The sequence below is a fragment of the Equus quagga genome, chromosome 14, assembly GCF_021613505.1.
Source record: "Equus quagga isolate Etosha38 chromosome 14, UCLA_HA_Equagga_1.0, whole genome shotgun sequence".
In the NCBI taxonomy this organism is placed as follows: domain Eukaryota; kingdom Metazoa; phylum Chordata; class Mammalia; order Perissodactyla; family Equidae; genus Equus; species Equus quagga.
This window is the reverse complement of record NC_060280.1, coordinates 28,772,805-28,792,270: the sequence shown is the minus strand read 5'-3', so window position 1 is coordinate 28,792,270 and position 19,466 is coordinate 28,772,805. Positions and strand designations below refer to the sequence as shown.

Genomic DNA, 19,466 nt, shown 5'->3' with positions numbered 1-19,466 from the left:
CATAAAATTAAAATAAAAAATCATCTATAATATTCCCAAGTCTTATTTAGGTGTCATGGGGCTCTCATATTGCAGTGTAGACTCAGATTTTGTGGAAATTCCATACTAAAAGTTAGAAAATATTACTCACTGTGAGCACGAAAGAAGTCCTTGAAAGGTATGATATCTACAAATACAATTATTTTTCCTCCTACATTCATTTCCCTCATCCAGCTCAGCATCTGCAGAACTGAATTCTTAAATTACAGTACTATATAGCCAAATTAAACAGCTGCTGTAATTCTGAGACTTCCCCCCCCCCCCATATTTTTCTTCTCTGGGGAGTCAAATTGCAAATTAGAATGTTAAATCATGTCAACATATAAATCATAAAATCTGATCCTTATCTGAATCTTGAATTTCCCCTTTGAATAGTCCCAGTAATCAGTCATCTGGTGTCTGCTGAGACTGTATAGAATAGAGGTAAAGAACATTGGCTCTGGAGAAAGGTCAGACTACCTGAGTTCAAGCCCTGGTTCCAGTGTTATCATATATGCATATTAACTTAGCTAATATAGGTGAAGGGCTTAGTACAGTGCCTAGCTCATAATCAATAATAAATACATTATTAATTGTTATTAGTAGAAGTACCTTTGGTAACAGTGTATCCACTACCTCCTCAAGTAGTCCTTACCATTATTGAACAGTCTCAGTGTTATTTCTAATCTCATTAAAAATAGTAAGTAAATTAATACCTATTTGCTTCAGATATATATTCTTTATCCTATTAAGGAACTAGCCTTCTATTCTTAGTGTACTAAGAATCAGGAACAGATGTTAAATTTTATTAGATGCCTTTTTAGCCTCATTGATATAGTCATGTTTTTTCCTTCATTCCATTAATGCACTGGATTACGTTTTTGGATTTCCTAATATTGACCCAGTCTCACAGTCTGGAGTAAATCCGGCTTGATCTGATTATAGTGAGCAATTGTGAGATTTATACACAATGAAAGTTAAGTATCTGTTTTAGTATCAGCTAATTAACTGAGCTTATTTCCTCATCTATACTCAGACTTCATACAAAAGCAGGAATATTCTAAGCAAATTACCTTTTAAAGCTCACCAGTGTCTCTGTTTCGTTTAATAGGCAGAGGACCAAGGAAATGGTTTGATGGAGCACCACTTCGATCTCCACGTAGACAAGGTTAAAGGGCTCGCCCCTCTTCAGGCAACAGTCTGGGGAGAGGCGGATTGTTATGTCCAATACTACTTTCCAGTTCAAGACTCGCAATCCAGTGTGCTAAAAGGACCCGAGTTCCCTGAAAATGGTAGGTTTGGGAGAATTAGGTCTTCTCATTATCGTATGGTTCTTTTATTGGATATACTTAGGATTTTTTTTTCCTGAGCGAATTTTACATTGCTCAGTGTTTCTAGTCTTAACTGCATAGTATAAGAGATAGGCTAAGTTTTTATTTTTTTTTCTTAAATTGTTTTTTGTAAATTTTATTTTGATTTGATTTCAAATTTATGGAAAAGTTGCAAAAATAGTGCAAAGAATTCTGTATACCCTTTACCTAGCTCCATCAATTATTTACATTTTGTCCCATGTTATGTCATTTACATACCTACTCACTCTTATTATATATAAACATATAGTTAATTCTCATTGTCCATGGTAGTTAAATTCTATAAAGTTATCAAGAACACTAAATTGGAGAATACTGAACCATTGCTCCTGGGGGAAATAGGTACATATACATATCTCACATAGATCATAATCTTAAATCCTAAAAACAGCTTATCCTGGTAGATTCTATTTTATTTTACAAAAGAGAAAAAGAGGTTCAGAAGTGTTAAGTGACTGAGGCCACCCCCAACAAGTGCCAAGGTTGGCATTCAAACCCCATCCAACTGGCCTCAGAGCCAGAGCTTCTTGCACTGCACTGCACTGCCCTGCGCTGCACTGCCCCCTCCCATCTCCATCTTCTGGTCGTCCCTGAGAGCTAAAGCAAGAAGGCAGAGTGTTGCCTCTTTTGATCTCAGCTGGGGATGAGTAAGTTGAGTGACTCAAATTTTTTGCCATTCTCAGCATGTCAGCAAGTAACCACAAAAGTTCTGCCGGTATTGGTTTTGGGGTTCAGATAAGGGACTTATACCCACAATATGTAAAGAACTCTTACATATCAATAATAAAAAGACTACTCAATTAAAAAATAGGCAAAGGATCTGAATAGGCATTTCTCCAAAGATATACAAATGGTCAATAAGCACATGAAAAAATACTCAGCATCACTAGTCATTTGGGGAATGAAAATCAAAACCACCATGAGATACTATTTCATGGTCACTAAGATGGCTGTAATTAAGAAAACAGAAAAAAACAAATGTTGGCAAGGATGTGGAGAAATTGGAATCCTCATACATTGTCCACCAACAAAGGGATCCCTTTGTTCTGCATTATCATGGGACCTTAGGGGACCATAGCTACTAGTGATATGGGCATTGGTAAGAGTAATAAAGTCCAAAGATACAGATTCTGCTTCCAGGTCTGTGACCTACTAGCGCTAAGACCTTTGAGTTCTCCATGTAACCTCAAGGTGTCCATATCCCATCTGTGAAGTAGGAGTAATAACACCTGCTTTGTTTTCTTTATAAGAGTCTTGGAGGATAAAACTGAATAATACTGGATATTAACATACTGTCTTACTACATACAAAACACTAAATGATGTGTTGGATGATTCTGTATTCCTTTTCTTTTCCAAAGGAATCACTCTGAAGCCTTTCAGATCTGCAACCACACTCTGTATTCCAGATCCCATCTTTAATAGTGAGCACCATCATTCTCTCCTGTTGCCAACTGAAGTTCCAGTGCAAAGGCTCCTACTCAGTGCCTTCTCTGCACAGGGGCTTGTGCCTGGAGGTGGAGTCCAATTTGAAATCTGGTGCAGGTAAAGTGTGGAGAACCCAATCCTGTGCCTAGGAGGGAAGTGCACCATCATAGAGCCTCCTTCCCTTAACCAGCCTAGACTGAAGTGTAAGGAAGCTAAGCAGTCCCTTCTGCCTTGTTTTATATTATTTGGGTTTGATAGTGACTGTTCTCCAGAATTTACTGAAATCTGTTACTTTATTAGGCTCTTGGGAGCTATTCTGTCTTATGCTTCTAACCACTACTTACATTTGTAAGTGAAGTTATATCCATTTTATGCCCCAGTCACCTTTATTCTGCTGCTCTTACTGCCTTATTTAGTTCAGGCCCTCATCATATCATGCCTCAGTTACTGTGATAGCCTCCTAACTGGCCTCTCTACTTTTAGATTCATTTCTCATAATCTGTTCTTCCCACCACCAGAAAAGTAGACTTCATAAAATACAAATCCACTCATGTCACAGACTTTGGCAGATTTCCAGGAAAGATAGCATGAATACAGATGATCAGCCTCCTCCTTTGCATCCCCACCCCCAAGGACCAAATAAAATGACTAAATGAATATAAATATAAAAGGAGAGGAAACAGCATCAGGAACAGAACTAGGGAAGAGTACCATCTACTTGCCAGACACTTCCTAAATAGTCAGGTGGAAATTAGGTTTTATTTACAACTTCGTGATCTAAGAATGGGATGTTTTGATAGGGGAAGGAAATAAAGTAGGTACTAAGAGATCCTCATTACCCCTTCAAATTTGAGGGGTATGGGCCTGAAGCTGTAGAAGATTGGGACTGCTCCACTTAGAACCACTTGTGCTGCTGCAGGAGGGCAGCTTTCAGGAGGAGCTACTCCCAAATGGCCAGGCCAGATGCAGATACCTCAAACAAAGCCTGTGGGAAGCTGGCCATTGTCCTGAACACAGCATAATTTATAGACTTCCTCCTCCACATAATGGACAGTAGATCCAGCCAGACACAACCACAGCTATATACTACAAATACAGAGCAATAAGGCTCCAAAGATAACTTGATACTGAAAGCTGGTCCCTGGGGCAGACTGAATTATTGATCCATCTTATTCTTCCAACTGACAGTTTGTGCTTTTGTGGCTTACAGATACTATTATCCTAATGTGAGAGACCAGATGGTCGCCAAAGGAACCTTACCATTATCAAGGATCTGTGCCATGGTAACCATGCAACACCGTGAGGATGTGGGAATACAGACCTTTAATCTCCCTTTAACCCCCAGACTTGAGAACAGGAAAGAACTGAGGAACCAGTCATCAGGTAATTGAAGACTAGTTTGTCTTTCCTTTTCAGTCAGTATACATAAATATTCATTTTCTCTCTGAATTAGTAATTCTTCACATTTTGTGGTACTTAACCCTTTTAAAAATCTGAAAACTATGAGACACCTCTTAGAAAAATGGGTGTGGAAAATGCACTGCAGATTTCACATAGAATTTTAGAAAATTCATAGTTCCATAGCATGTCTTATATAAATGTTGCTTGTGTCATTTCAGCTTTAACTTCAGCAAGTATTTAATAAACCCTCAGAGCATAAATCCTAAATATTGTATAGGTGTACTCAGAGAATTATTATTCCATGGCAACATAAGCAGATGTGGGATTGGTGGAATATAGTTTAGCATGAGCTGGGAATTCACTGTAATGGAGGAGGTTAGGATTTAAAGTTGGAGGGGATTGATTAGAATTTGGAGTTTTGAATTATATCCTGTGGTTCCAGCAGCATGACCTACCCTCCAAGAACATCATAAGATAACTAGGATTAGCCTCCTAAATCAAGTTACTGTGACTGCTTGCTGGAGAGTATCTGCTGAAACAAAAGATTTTGTCTTGCCATGATGAAGATTAAGTTGTTCCTCCTTGCCCTCCTTGATCAGCTTGTTCTGTTTTCCCTTAAAGCTTCCCCTGAAATGTGATAGTGGGATGGTTAGAATTTTTATGAAAAAATGACATGAGAAGGATGTTTCAGGTGGTGGTGGTAAGAGGGTGATAGAAGTATAAAAGTGTGAAACCTTTAAAGTTTACAAAGAAGAAAGGCTAGAATCCATCTCAATTCTTAAAAATAACTGAGAGTTTAGAAAATATGGGATTAAAGTTCCACCTCCAATAACTGTGTGATCTTGGCAAGCAATTGAATCTCTGAGTCATTATTACTTAGATGTAAAGTGAAAATAGTAACTTCTGTTCTGCCTTTATTAATCCTAAAGTACAATAACATAATGTGATTTTGATCATGGACAGGTTCTCTAATGCTAAGGCCCCTTATTTTTCATTAGGATTGTAGTGTTTATCTTCTTCCTTCCTGACCAGGACTTGGGGTTTGGTAGGACAGAGATTCTTCCAACCAACCTTTTTATCTTTTTTCCTTTTGTCCTCATTCTTCAGGTTTATTGGATGTGGGCCTTAGGTACAGGCGTACTCCAAGGACAGCAGAGGGAGTTCTTGCTGCCCGAGCTGTCTCTATCTCAGTCCAGATTATCAGAGCCTGTGGTCTACAAGCAGCAGCCAAGTAAGTCCACCTTAGAAAAGCAACTCTCAAGTTTTTTCCACTGTAGTCCCTATGATAGATGATGCTCAGATACACAAAACTTTCTTGTGTACAATTTCCAGTTCATTAACCACAACTCTACTTTTTTCTTTTTCTCTTAAGAAAGCATATAAGAATATAAGTGAATAAATCACATGCAAACTTTGCTATTTTAATGTTATTAGGAACTTAGTTCCTTGACCTTGTCCAACAATTTTATCTTCTACCCTACTTAACCACCTATTCCCAAAGTCATACCCTACACCCTCAAACCACGCCAGGACCAATTATTAGAACTCCTCTAAAATCTCGTGTTCAGTCTCTCAGTACCACTTCCTATTTTTTTTAGCTTGTTCTCTTTCAGTCTGTTCTGAATACAGAAACCAGTGATCCTATGAAAACTCAAGTCAGATCTTGACACACCTCCACTTAAAACTCACCAATAACTATCCATCTCATTTAAAGTAAAAGCTAGGGCGGAGCAAAATGGCAGGGTGAGCTGACCCAGGATTCTCTCCCCTCCAAAATACAGCAAAGGATTGGAAAAACTGAATTTCAGAGAATAAATCTAATGCCAACACATTAGAGACCTACAATACCAAGAAGGCAGAGAACATAAACCTTGCTAACGGCCTCAGAGGCACTGGAATGGGTAGGAGAGAACATCGCCCCCCTCCCCTAGAGTCTGTGATCCCTGCTGCCCCTGTCTGGGAAGGATCGGGGGAGGGGCTGCACAACCGGGGGAATCATCCAGGACTCCAGCTGCTGGTTCAGTGGAAACCCTCTGACGGGGGAAAGCTTCCATGCACAGGGACCCCATAAACCCAGGGCCTCTGGAGACCAGAGAACGGAACTGATCTGAATCTAGATCCGCACGTGAGAATAGCAGCCCCTCCCTCATGGAAAAGTGCACTGGGCCCCTGCCATCTTGCCCGAAGGTGGAGAGCTCAGAACGTGGGGCACTCAACCCCATCTAGTGGCAACAGGCTGTAACTGCAACCGAATTCTACCACCATGCAAAAAAACCGCTCCTCTACCATCCAGCAATTTATAAAAGCCCCAGACCAGAAGGAAAACAATAAAAACATAGAATTAAGTCCTGAGGACTTGGAATTAGGTAAACTAAGTGATAATGAGTTCAGAGCAGCTATAATCAAAAAACTCAATGAGGTAGAGAGAAAGATAGAGAAACAAGCCGAGTTCTGGAGGTACTTCACAAAAGAGATTGAAATCATAAAGAAGAATCAAACAGAATTACTAGAGATGAAAAACACAATGGACCAGATAAAACAGAATACGGATTCCCTGAATGCCTGTGTAGACACCATAGAAGAGCAAATTAACATAATTGACAATAGACAGGCTGAATGGCTCCAGACAGAGGAAGAAAGAGAACTAAGAATTAAAAAAAAACGAGGAAAATCTCCGAGAGATAGTGGATTCAATGAGGAGTAACCACTTAAGGATCATAGGAATTCCCAAGAACGTGGAAAAGGAAAATGGAGCAGAAGTGTGCTTAACGAAATTATTGACGAGAACTTTCCAAATCTAGGGATTGACGGAGAAATGTGTATAGAGGAAGCTTTCAGATCTCCTAGATTTGTCAATGTAAAAAGACCTACTGCAAAGCACATAGTAGTACAATTGGCAAGAAGGAAAGATAAAGAAAGACTACTCAGGGAAGTAAGAAAAAAAAGGAGAATAACCTACAAAGGAGCCCCTATCAGACTTTCAGTGGATTTCTCTACAGAAACCTTACAAGCTAGGAGAGAATGGAGTGACATAGTCAAAGCTTTAAAAGATAAAAATCTTCAGCCAAGAATATTCTATCCAGCAAGAATTTTCTTCAGATATGAGGGAGAAATTAAATCTTTTACAGACAAAAGTTAAGGGAATTTGTAACTAAAAGCCCTCCACTACAAGAAATCCTCAAGAAGGCTTTCATACCTGAAAAAAGGGAGAAAGGGGTCACAATCCACAGACTAGGGAGACCAATGGATAGAACCAGAACAGGATAGCAAATATTCAACTATAGCATTAGGGTAAAGGTAAGGAAACTACCAAAGCAAGGACGATCTTATCACTCTAACTACAAATTTATAACACGAGTTGAAATAAGAAATGAAAATAATTATTTAGGAGGGGAAGAGCAAAGGGTCTAAATCAGTATTGGCCAAGTAAGTAAGAGACCACCAGAGAATAGACTATATTATACACAACATTCTAAATACAAACTTCAGGGTAGACACTAAAATAGAATACAGAACAGAGTCAGAAATCATAAATAAGGAAAAATCTGAGAAACCCAGCATAAGAAACTGCAGTATTAAATGGGTAGGCTAAAGCACACAGGAAAAGAAACAAAGGAAAACAAGATAATGAGCGACAGATTGACAGCATTAAGTCCACATGCATCGGTAATCACTCTCAATGTAAACGGATTGAACTCTCCAATAAAAAGACACAGAGTGGCAAAATGGATTAAAGAACAAGATCCAACAATTTGTTGCCTCCAGGAAACACACCTCAGCCCCAAGGACAAACACAGGCTCAGAGTGAAGGGCTGGAGGACAATACTTCAAGCTAATAGCAAGGAAAAAAAGGCAGGTGTTGCAATTCTTATATCAGACTAAGTGGATTTCAAAATAAGACAGGTAAAGAGAGACACAGAGGGACAATATATAATGACAAAGGAACGCTTCATCAAGAAGAAATAACGCTTGTAAATATCTATGCACCCAACACAGGAGCACCAAGATTCATAAAGCAACTATTAACAGACCTAAAGGAAGATGTTAAAAACATCACAATAATAGTAGGGGACCTCAACACCCCACTCACATCAATGGACAGATCATCCAGACAGAAAATCAACAGGGAAATAGTGGAGCTAAATGAAAAACTAAAACAATTGTACTTAATAGACATATATAGATCACCCTGAAAGAGCTGAATACACATTCTTCTCAAGTGCACATGGAACATACTCAAGGATAGACCATATGTTGGGAAACAAGGTAAGCCTCTACAAATTTAAAAAAATTGAAATAATAACAAGCATCTTCTCCGATCACAGTGCTATAAGGCTAGAAATTAATTATAAGAAAAAAGCTGAGAAAGGCACAAAGATGTGGAAACTAAACAACACACTACTGAACAAGCAATGGATCATTGAACAAATTAAAGAAGAAATCAAAAAATACCTGGAAACAAATGAAAATGATAGCATGCCATACCAACTCATATGGGATACAGCAAAAGCTGTATTAAGAGGAAAATTCATCGCAATACAGGCACATCTTAACAAACAAGAAAAATCCCAAATAAGCAATCTTAAACTACACCTAACTGAACTAGAGAAAAAAGAACAAATGAAGCCCAAAGTCAGCAGAAGGAGAGAAATAATAAAAATCAGAGCAGAAATAAATACTATTGAAACGAAAAAGGCAGTAGAAAGGATCAATGAAACAAAGAGCTGGTTTTGTGAGAAGATAAATAAAATTGACAAACCCCTAGCCAGACTTACAAAGAAAAAAAGGGAGAAAGCTCAAATAAACAAAATCAGAAATGAAAGAGGAGAAATAACAACAGACTCTGCAGAAATACAACGGATTATGAGAGAATACTACGAAAAACGCTATGCCAATGCAAGGGATAACCTAGAGGAAATGGATAAATTCTTGGACTGCTGCAATCTCCCAAAGCTCACTCAAGAAGAGGCAGACAATTTGAGCGGACCAATCACAAGGAAAGAGATTGAAACAGCAATCAAAAACATCCCAAAGAATAAAACCCCAGGACCAGATGGCTTTCCTGGGGAATTCTACCAAACTTTCAAAGAGGATTTAATACCTATCCTTTTCAAGCTATTCCAAAAAATTAGGGAAGTTGGAACACTTCCTAACACATTTTATGAGGCCAACATCATGCTGATACCAAAACCTGACAAGCACCCCACGAAAAAAGAGAACTACAGGCCAATATCACTGATGAACACAGATGCAAAAATTCTAAACAAAATTTGGGCAACCTGAATTCAGCAATACATCAAAAGGATCATACATCATGATCATGGGGGATTCATACCAGGGACACACGGATGCTTCAACATCTGCAAATCAATCAATGTGATACACCACATCAACAAACTGAGGAATAAAAACCACATGATAATCTCAATAGATGCAGAGAAGGCATTTGACAAGATCCAACAGCCATTTATGATAAAAACTCTGAACAAAATGGGCATAGAAGGGAACTACCTCAACATAATAAAGGCCATATATGACAAACCCATAGCCAACATCATACTCAATGGGCAAAAACTGAACGCCATCCCCCTGAAAATAGGAACAAGACAAGGATGCCCTCTATCACCACTCTTATTTAACATAGTGCTGGAGGTCCTGGCCAGAGCAATCAGGCAAGAAAAAGGAATAAAAGGAATCCAAATAGTGAGGGAAGAAGTGAAACACTTGCTGTTTGCAGACGACATGATCTGTATATATAGAAAACGCCAAAGAATCCATTGGAAAACTCTCAGAAGTAATCAACAACTACAGCAAAGTTGCAGGGTACAAAATCAATTTGCATAAATCAGTAGCATTTCTATACTCTAATAATGAACTAACAGAAAAAGAACTCAAGAACACAATACCATTCACAGTCGCAACAAAAAGAATAAAATACCTCGGGGTAAATTTAACTAAGGAAGTGAAGGACCTATATAATGAAAATTACAAGGCCTTTCTGAGAGAATTGGATGACGACATAAGGAGGTGGAAAGACATTGCACGTACGTGGATTGGAAGAATAAACATAGTTAATATGTCCGTTCTACCTAAAGCAATCTACAGATTCAACGCCATCCCAATCAGAATCCCAATGACATTCTTTACAGAATTAGAACAAAGAATCCTAAAATTCATATGGGGCAACAAAAGACCCCGAATTTCTAAAGCAATCCTGAGAAAAAAGAACAAAACGGGAGGCATCACAATCCCTGACTTCAAAACATACTACAAAGCTACAGTAATCAAAACAGCATGGTACTGGTACAAAAACAGGTGCACAGATCAATGGAACAGAATTGAAAGCCCAGAAATAAAACCACACATCTATGGACAGCTTATCTTTGACAAAGGAGCTGAGGGGATACAATGGAGAAAAGAAAGTCTTTTCAACAAATGGTGCTGAGAAAACTGGAAAGCCACATGTAAAAGAATGAACATTGACCGTTCTTTTTCACCATTCACCAAAATAAACTCAAAATGGATCAAAGACCTAAAGGTGAGACCTGAAACCATAAGGCTTCTAGAAGAAAACGTAGGCAGTACACTCTTTGACATCAGTATTAAAAGGATATTTTCAGACACCATGTCTTCTCAGAGAAGGGAAACAATAGAAAGAATAAACAAATGGGACTTCATCAGACTAAAGAGCTTCTTCAAGGCAAATGAAAACAGGATTGAAACAAAAAAACAACCCACTAACTGGGAAAAAATATTTGCAAGTCATATATCCAACAAAGGGTTAATATCCATAATATATAAAGAACTCTCACAACTCAACAACAAAAAATCAAACAACCCAATCAAAAAATGGGCTGGAGACATGAACAGACATTTCTCCAAGGAAGATATACGGATGGCCAATAGGCACATGCAAAGATGCTCATCATCGCTGATCATCAGGGAAATGCAAATCAAAACTACACTAAGATATCACCTTACACCCATTAGAATGACAAAAATATCTAAAACTAATAGTAACAAATGTTGGAGAGGTGGAGAAAAAGGAACCCTCATACACTGCTGCTGGTGGGAATGCAAACTGGTGCAGCCACTATGGAAAACAGTATGGAGATTCCTCAAAAAATTAAAAATAGAACTACCATACGATCCAGCCATCCCACTACTGGGTATTTATCCAAAGAGCTTGAAGTCAGCAATCCCAAAAGTCCTGTGTACCCCAATGTTCATTGCAGCATTATTTACAATAGCCAAGACATGGAAGCAACCTAAGTGCCCATCAACAGACGAATGGATAAAGAAGATGTGGTACATATATACAATGGAATACTACTCAGCTGCAAAACAGAACAAAATCATTCCATTTGCAATAACATGGATGGACCTTGAGGGAGTTATGTTAAGTGAAATAAGCCAGCTAGAGAAGGCTTATCTGTGTATGACTCCACTCATATGAGGAATTTAAAAATGTGGACTAAGAACAGTTTAGTGGATACCAGGGGAAAGGTGGGGTGGGAGGTGGGCACAAAGGGTGAAGTGGTGCACCTACAACACGAATGACAAACATTAATGTACAATTGAAGTTTCACAAGATTGTAACCTATCATTAACTCAATAAAAAGAAATTTTTAAAAATAAAGTAAAAGCTAGACCCCTTAAAATGGCTATAAGAACCCACGTGATCTGACCCTGATATCTTTCTGACCTCATCTCCTCCTGCTAGTCTCCCCTCTGCTGCTCCCTTCAGGGCACTGGCATTTTATTGCTTCTGAACACACCAAGCTCATGTCCCCCTCAGGGCCTTTGTCTTACTTTTTTCTCTGCCTGAAACACTGTTTCTGTATATAAACAACGTGCCCTTCCTTTACCTCCTTCAGTATCTTTGCTCATACTTCTCTCTACCTTGAATGTTCTTCTTTTTGTCTGCTAAACAAATGCCTATTTTCTTTCAAGAGTTTGCAGCTTCTTTGCAGCCTTCCTTAATCTCTCCCTATATGCAGACAGAATTGGTGCTTTGTCCTTTGTCTGTTAGCATCTTGGTTGCAGCACACATCACTCAGTTTCAATTATTTGCATACACGAGGTTCCCTCCACTAGGCTGTGAGTTCCTCTGGTCACAAGCACTGCCTGAACTTCTGTCTGCCCCCCAAACACATAGCATAGTTCTGGCGCATAACACATGCCCAGTGAGAAAGAGGACTAGGTCATGCTCCTGCTGTAGACTAGTTCACTTCAGACACGTTTGTTTTTTTAAGGATTGGCACCTGAGCTAACAACTGTTGCCAATCTTCTTTTTTCTTTTTTTTTCTGATTTTTCTCCTGAAATTCCCCTAGTACATAGTTGTATATTTTTTTATAGTTGTGGCATGTGGGGCACCACCTCAGCATGGCCTGATGAGTGGTGCCATGTCTGCGCCCAGGATCTGAACCAGTGAAACCCTGGGCCGCCAAAGCGGAGCACGCGAACTTAACCACTTGGCCACAGGGCCGGCCCCAGACACAAGTTTAAGAAAGAAGAAGCAAGTGCTCCTTAACCTTTTCCCTTGTTGTAACTCAGAGTGGGATTGTTTGCCTTTAACTTCATGGTTTCTAAATGACTAATTGAATAACTGCCCATGTGAGATTTGACGCTGAAACAGCTGGTAAAATGTTCAGACTAGTTAATGTTTTTCTTCATTAAATTCTCCAAATAGACATTTTCAGTAATTGCCCGAGAACATTTTAGTGTTAGTGTAAGTGATACCAGGGTAGTTTTTTAATCATGTCACTCCCTCGTATTAAAACTTTTCATGTTTTCCCATTGTCAGTAGCAGTGGTCTCGTAATTATTTTTTTTCTTTTGGGGGGAGATTAGCCCTGACCTAACTGCTGCCAATCCTCTTCTTTTTGCTGAGGAAGACTGGCCCTGAGCTAACATCCGTGCCCATCTTCCTCTACTTTATATGTGAGACGCCTACCACAGCATGGCTTGCCAAGTGGTGCCATGTCTGCACCCAGGATCTGAACCAGCGAACCCCAGGCCACCAAAGCGGAATGTGCACACTTAAACACTGCATCACCGGGCCAGCCCTTGATCTTGTAATTTTAATTGTGCATTCCTATTAATAGAAAAATTAAAATTTAGCATACCCTCCAAATATGTCTATACTTATTCGTGTATAAATCATCTTCACGTACTGCTATACTAATATATTAAATACATTATAAAGTATATCCTAGAGTTGTACAACTTTAATATATAAGAGAAAAAATAGAGAAATTTTAGGGGCTGGCCCCGTGGCCGAGTGGTTAAGTTCGCGCACTCCGCTGCAGGCAGCCCAGTGTTTCGTTGGTTCGAATCCTGGGCGCGGACATGGCGCTGCTCATCAGACCACGCTGAGGCAGCGTCCCACATGCCACAACTAGAAGAACCCACAACGAAGAATATACAACTATGTACCGGGGGGCTTTGGGGAGAAAAAGAAAATAATAAAATCTTTAAAAAAAAAAAATAGAGAAATTTTAATATTTTCTTCCTATGCCCAAATAGTTTACTCTGTGAGCCCTCCAGGTTGTACACAATCTACTTTGAGGGACTACTGGGCCACAGGATAAGGTCCAACCTGCTCAACTTGACATTCAAGACCCTTCAAAATATCTTAATGTGAATCTTGAAAGACGAGTAGGAGTTATCAAAATGCCCAAGAGAGCTGGAAATTATTCTGGTTAAAGAGAAGAACATGTGCAAAGGCATGAAGGCATGAAACTTATGTATATGGAGTACCTGTTTTGTGTAAGAGGCAACCATTCTTAAATATGGTGTTAAATTAACTACTATTTAATTGGCAGAGAAGGACTTGGAATTTAGATACTCAGTAGATCTCAGAAAGACTGAATAGATGAGAAACTCAGTAGTTTCTCTCTCTGGGGACTCATGGGGAAAGTCAGATTGGATGGCAAGCAGTTTGTTGGAAGTTCTGCATTTGGTCAGTGTTTCAGTTTCAAGAAGGAAGGGCAAGAAGCCAGGCCAGTTCTAACACAGCATTCTTCTGGTAGGCTGAGGGAGTTCCACAGGATATAAGGCAAAGGATGGTATAATGGAAACAGAACTGCGCTAGAAATCAGACGCATTGGCTTCTAGTCCCACCTCCTTCTCCCAGTAGCTGTGCATGATCTTGGGCTAGTTTCTTTACCTTCTCTGGGTGTCAATTTCTTCCTCCTGGGAAAATGGAAGTTGTGAACACCTCCCCTGATTTTATAAGAATCAGAGTAAAAATGAACAAATATGAAGTCACTTAATAGATTACCAACTGCTATCCAAATGTACAGATTTTTATGATTACTTCCACTTATATAGATAATTAATGTTACCTTTATTAGTCAGTAGAATATAGTAAAATCAGAAATAAATTTTACATTCCCTCTTATTGAAGAGAGGAATTCTTGGTGTTATAAACTTACCCCTCCTTTGAATCTTCACTCTGGTATCCAAATAGCAGGTGCTCTGAAGTTAGCCTTCTGTCATCAAGAAACACCAGCCCTCATTTTGTGTGCCAGTGGTCTTCCTGAAAGTACACTGTCACTGTCTGTGTAAAGAAGTCACTTCTTTCTTTCTCACTTGAGTCTTCTAACTCACCTGATCTTTAACTGAGAATGAGTAGAAGCTTCCTTGGACATAGCTAGTAGTTTTTAAGTTCAGCGAGGGTAGGAAATTGTAGCTATTTTACTGCTTTATATCTAGTGCTGAACCCAGTGCATGATTTACAGAGCAGATGCTCAGCAAATAATTATTGAATGGGGCCGGCCCAGCAGCGCAGTGGTTAAGTTTGCACATTCTGCTTTGGTGGCCCAGGGTTTGCCAGTTCAGATCCCGGGTGCGGACATGGCACTGCTTGGCACGCCATGCTGTGGTAGGAGTTCCACGTATAAAGCAGAGGAAGATGGGCATGGATGTTAGCTCAGGGCCAGTCTTCCTCAGCAAAAAGAGGAGGATTGGCAGCAGACGTTAGCTCAGGGCTAATCTTCCTCAAAAAATAAATAAATAAAAATAATTATTGAATGAATGAATACACACCAGCTTGGGGCCTAGACTCTTTTGTCATTTCACTGCCATCTCTGAGATTTTCCTATTAAGAGTCCTTTCACTGCCCATAGGCAGGTTCTCTGCTTTGTATATGTTATCTAGTGTAATTTTTACAACATTCTGAGTATTTTATCATTTTTTAGCCACTGCTAACATTTGATTTATTTCCATCTCATTTTTCCTAGGCATAATATACACTTCATAGTATGCTGTTGTATGGATGTACACCAATCTACTATTGATCATTTTGGGTTAATTAATTTCATTAGAAATAAAATTGCAATAAGCTTCCAAATACACATACATCTTTAGTATCTGTTGTATCCTTATGCTGTGCTCATTTTAGTGAAGAGGAAACTGAAACTTGGAAGAGGTTGAATAACTTGTCCAAGGTCACACATTTAAGTAAATGGTGGAACCAGGATTTAAACTCAGATCTGTATAACTCCAAATTATTAAATGCAGTAAGGAACTTAGGGGAAGCAACCCCTAAGTCTACTTTGGGGCTATCAGGGAAAGCTTTAAAAAGAGGTGACCTCTTTGCCTAAATGCAATTTTATACCCTTGGGGAATTTGGGATAAAGGAATTTGTCTCACACTATACCCACACACGAAAGATTTGACTACTCTTTATAAATGTGCAGAATGTACAGATTGTCTCTCTACATCTTGGAACATCTGTGCTGAGAAAGAGAAAAGCAGCCCCTGACATATGGGAACTGATCTGACACTCATAGCTAGGCTTTGGTCTTTTCCTGTTGAGAGTAAATAATCTCACAGAACACCAGCATCAGACAGGATTGCTCTGTGACCATTACAAATGAGACAAAAATAAGACTACTCCGTAATCTTGTCTAAGTACAAACCAAAACAAGGTGATTATGAAAACCACAAATATACCCAGCATCCCCTCATCCTAGCTAAAATGAGTGGCGGCTGCTGCTTTCCCAGTTACAGCTTTAGCCTTTTTCTAGTCTTTCCTCCTCCTACTTAAGATTACCAATCCAGAGCAAAGCCCTGCTTCCTTGAACATGCCTCCAAATCAGCTAACCTGAGCCCAGTGCTATCAGTCATTTCTGTTACCTTCTTACTAAAGTGCCCCATGATTCTCCACGGTGTGTGTTCTACCTCATTATGATGAACAGCAAACCCCACTTGTTCTACTACAGTTGGTTTCTGGTGGTCTTTGGCTGAGGAACGTTGACAATACAATGGAGCGTCCTTAGAGTGTCACTCTGCTAGGCAGATGAATGTTGTCTCCGCCCATCCTCATACACATACACTGTGATATCTAGATTACCAAGAAAGTACATTGTGGCACTGCCGAAAGCCCAGATAGGAAACTGGTCAGCTAATGTTCTTGATGGCCTCATAGTATAGTGGAGAGGTTTTTCTAGGCAGTCAAGCTGATTTCTGATATTACCTTCTTTTTGTTCCCATGCTTCTTCCCTGCAGGGCTTTGGCTGAGCAGGAACCAGCTCTACAGTTTAGCGCTACGGTCGGGGTCAATGCCTTTGTTACCACTCATCTCTCCTTCCTGCCCAAGGGAGAACAGCGCCGCACCCGCCCTGTGGCCTGTTCCTTCTGCCCTGAGTTCTCCCATCACATTGAGTTCTCATGCAACTTGGTGACTCAGCGCTGCAGTGGAGAGGCCTGTTTCCTGGCAGAGCTGTTGGAGTTTGCAGAGGTCACTTTTGCTATTTATCATGAAGATACTAAGTCAGGTAAGCACCAAATGACTCATCACAATCAAAATTAAAAGGGTCTCTGTTTTGAATGGTATAGCCCTCCCTAGGAGATACATGCTGAAGTGTTGAGGGGTGAGGGGTCATATTCTCTGCAACTTACTTCTGAAGCAAAATAAGTAGAATGTGTATTGAGTGCATGTGAGTATGTGTGTGTGAGAGAATGGAGAGAGAGAGAAAGCAAATGTGTCAAGATGTTAGTGCATGAATCCAAGTGAAGGGTATATAGGAGTTCATTGTAATATTCTTGTAACTTTTCTGTACACCTGAACTTTTTTCAAAATAAAGTGATTTAAATATCTCTCTCTATATATACATATAAATGATTAATGATCTAATTAAAAATTATTTAGAAAGCATTGAAGCTTTGACTGGAGTAAAATTATCTCTAATGTATCTTCCAACAGTGGTGATTTAGTGAGATTTAGTGAGTGTAAATGGAGGGTTATGTGGATATGCTGTAAACACAAGCCCTTTTGTCAGTAGACTACCAAATAATTTCTCTTTTTTGTTTGATTTAACAGCTAGTAGTATAGCCAGTATCCACTCATTGAAAGAGTATCTGCTTGGAGTAGTAAAGGTTCCAATGAAAGAGCTGCTGGTCAAGAGATCTGGTAAGGATCCTGGATCGTCACTTTCTAATCCTACTCTTTTCATTCATTTCTCTTCAGAAGATCATCTTGTCTGGCTCCCTTGCAAGATATGCAAAAGAAAATATGACACCTTGTCACATGCTCTGGCTTCTCCCAGCTACCTCCAAAGTTTTCTCAAAAGCATTTTAGGTCCTCTCCTAATCATTTTAGAGGCCTTCTAATAAAGCAGAGAAGCTCAAAACATTGTACTGTCATCTTACTCCAGGAAAGATGATGAGGATACTACTAATAATAAATATGATGATACCTGTTACATTATGTAGCGCTTTGTAAAATGTTTTATTAGATCTTATTTGAGACTCATGATAACCCTACTTGGCGGGGATACAGGATCTTGTTTTCATTTGACAGATGAGAAAACTGAGGCTCACAGAGGTTAAGTGATTTGCTAAAACCACACTGCTAGTGAGTGCAGTTCAGTCATGCCTTACTTAACAACGGGGATGCATTCTGAGAAATACATCGTTAGGCAATTTCATCATTTTGTGAACATCATAGAGTATAGTTACACTCATCTAGATGATATGGCCTACTATACACCTCGGCTGTCTGGTACTAACCTAATGAGACCACTGTTGTATATGCAGCCTGTTGTTGACCGAAAAGTCGTTATGTGGTGCATGACTGGACTGGAAATCAAATCCAGATTCAGCCCTTCTTTTTCACTATGCTCTTTTCTCTCACTGAAGAAGGAATAAGGGTATGGAGTAAAGACCCCAAAAAAAGGCACAACCACCAAGGCAGTCTGGAAATATTGATCCCATCCTGCTTACTACTAGCTACTTATTACTATTGACAAAGTGACTTTGACCTCTCTGAGCACCAGTTTTCTTAGCTCGTGGATGGAGACGGTTATTACTGACAAGTCTACAAGCTAGGAATTGGTGAAATGGCATATATAAAGTACCTGATACATAGTAGGTACTCAGTAAATGTTAGCTTTCCTTCTCTTGCCCATCTTCCTCCTTAGGATTGTGTAATCTAGTTTCCAGAATTCTATCACACATCTCCCAAGTTTCAATGTGAATTGAAATTTGAGCAGTACTCGAATAAACAGATACTGTATGCCTGCCAGAGAGAAGTCTGTACAACTTAATATAGGGTTCAGAGCTCACTTCTGTCACTGGTTGTGATCTAGAACAAGTCACTTCATCTCTCAGATCCATAGTTTCCTCATCTATAAAAATGGAAATAGTAAGATCTCCTTTGCAAGATTATTGAAGCATTCAATGAAATTATACATCTGAAAGATCTTGGTATGGGGCTGGGCACATGTGGGACACCTCAGTTTCCTTCCTTCTGAACCTTACTACAGAGTTTGTCAGGGAACAGGCACCATCCAGGAAATCCTATCTCTACAAATTAAATTTAACCCCTTAGAAATAAACCTCTTAGACAGTATGGAATATGTCGTTTGTCTTTGTATTCAGTGTTATTCTGTTTTGTTTTCTCCAGCTAATAATCCCAATTATAGAATCACAGAGCAAAAGGAACCATCTAATCCAGCAGTTCTGAAGTGCTGAAATGGTGTGAAATTTTGTGTTTGTGCGTTTTTCTGGGGATAAATTTCATTAGAGCTAAAGGAGTCTGTGACCAAAAAATGTTAAGAACCACTAGGTTGTGGGGAAATCAGTACCCAGAGATGAGAAATTACTAAAGCCAAGGCCACAGGTTCTTAGACTGACCAAGCAAAGGAGTCTTAGAGACCAACGAGTGCAGCCTCCTCATTTTGCAGACAAAAACTGAGAAGGCCCAGAAAAATTAAATGCCTTTTTCATAAGTCATAAAACC

The 19,466-nt window shown here is 39.4% G+C and overlaps 1 protein-coding gene across 5 annotated transcripts in view; it reads left to right on the top strand.

The window, feature by feature from the left end:
- Positions 1 to 19,466, top strand: part of C2CD3 (C2 domain containing 3 centriole elongation regulator) — a 134,780-nt gene that overhangs the window by 58,649 nt on the left and 56,665 nt on the right. For all 5 annotated transcript variants that reach the window (XM_046685207.1, XM_046685205.1, XM_046685208.1 and 2 more), the window contains 6 exons: positions 1,130 to 1,310; positions 2,749 to 2,932; positions 4,026 to 4,198; positions 5,324 to 5,447; positions 16,733 to 17,001; positions 17,547 to 17,636. In XM_046685207.1, coding sequence (XP_046541163.1) covers positions 1,130 to 1,310; positions 2,749 to 2,932; positions 4,026 to 4,198; positions 5,324 to 5,447; positions 16,733 to 17,001; positions 17,547 to 17,636 — 1,021 coding nt within the window. The remainder of the gene's footprint in view (positions 1 to 1,129; positions 1,311 to 2,748; positions 2,933 to 4,025; positions 4,199 to 5,323; positions 5,448 to 16,732; positions 17,002 to 17,546; positions 17,637 to 19,466) is intronic.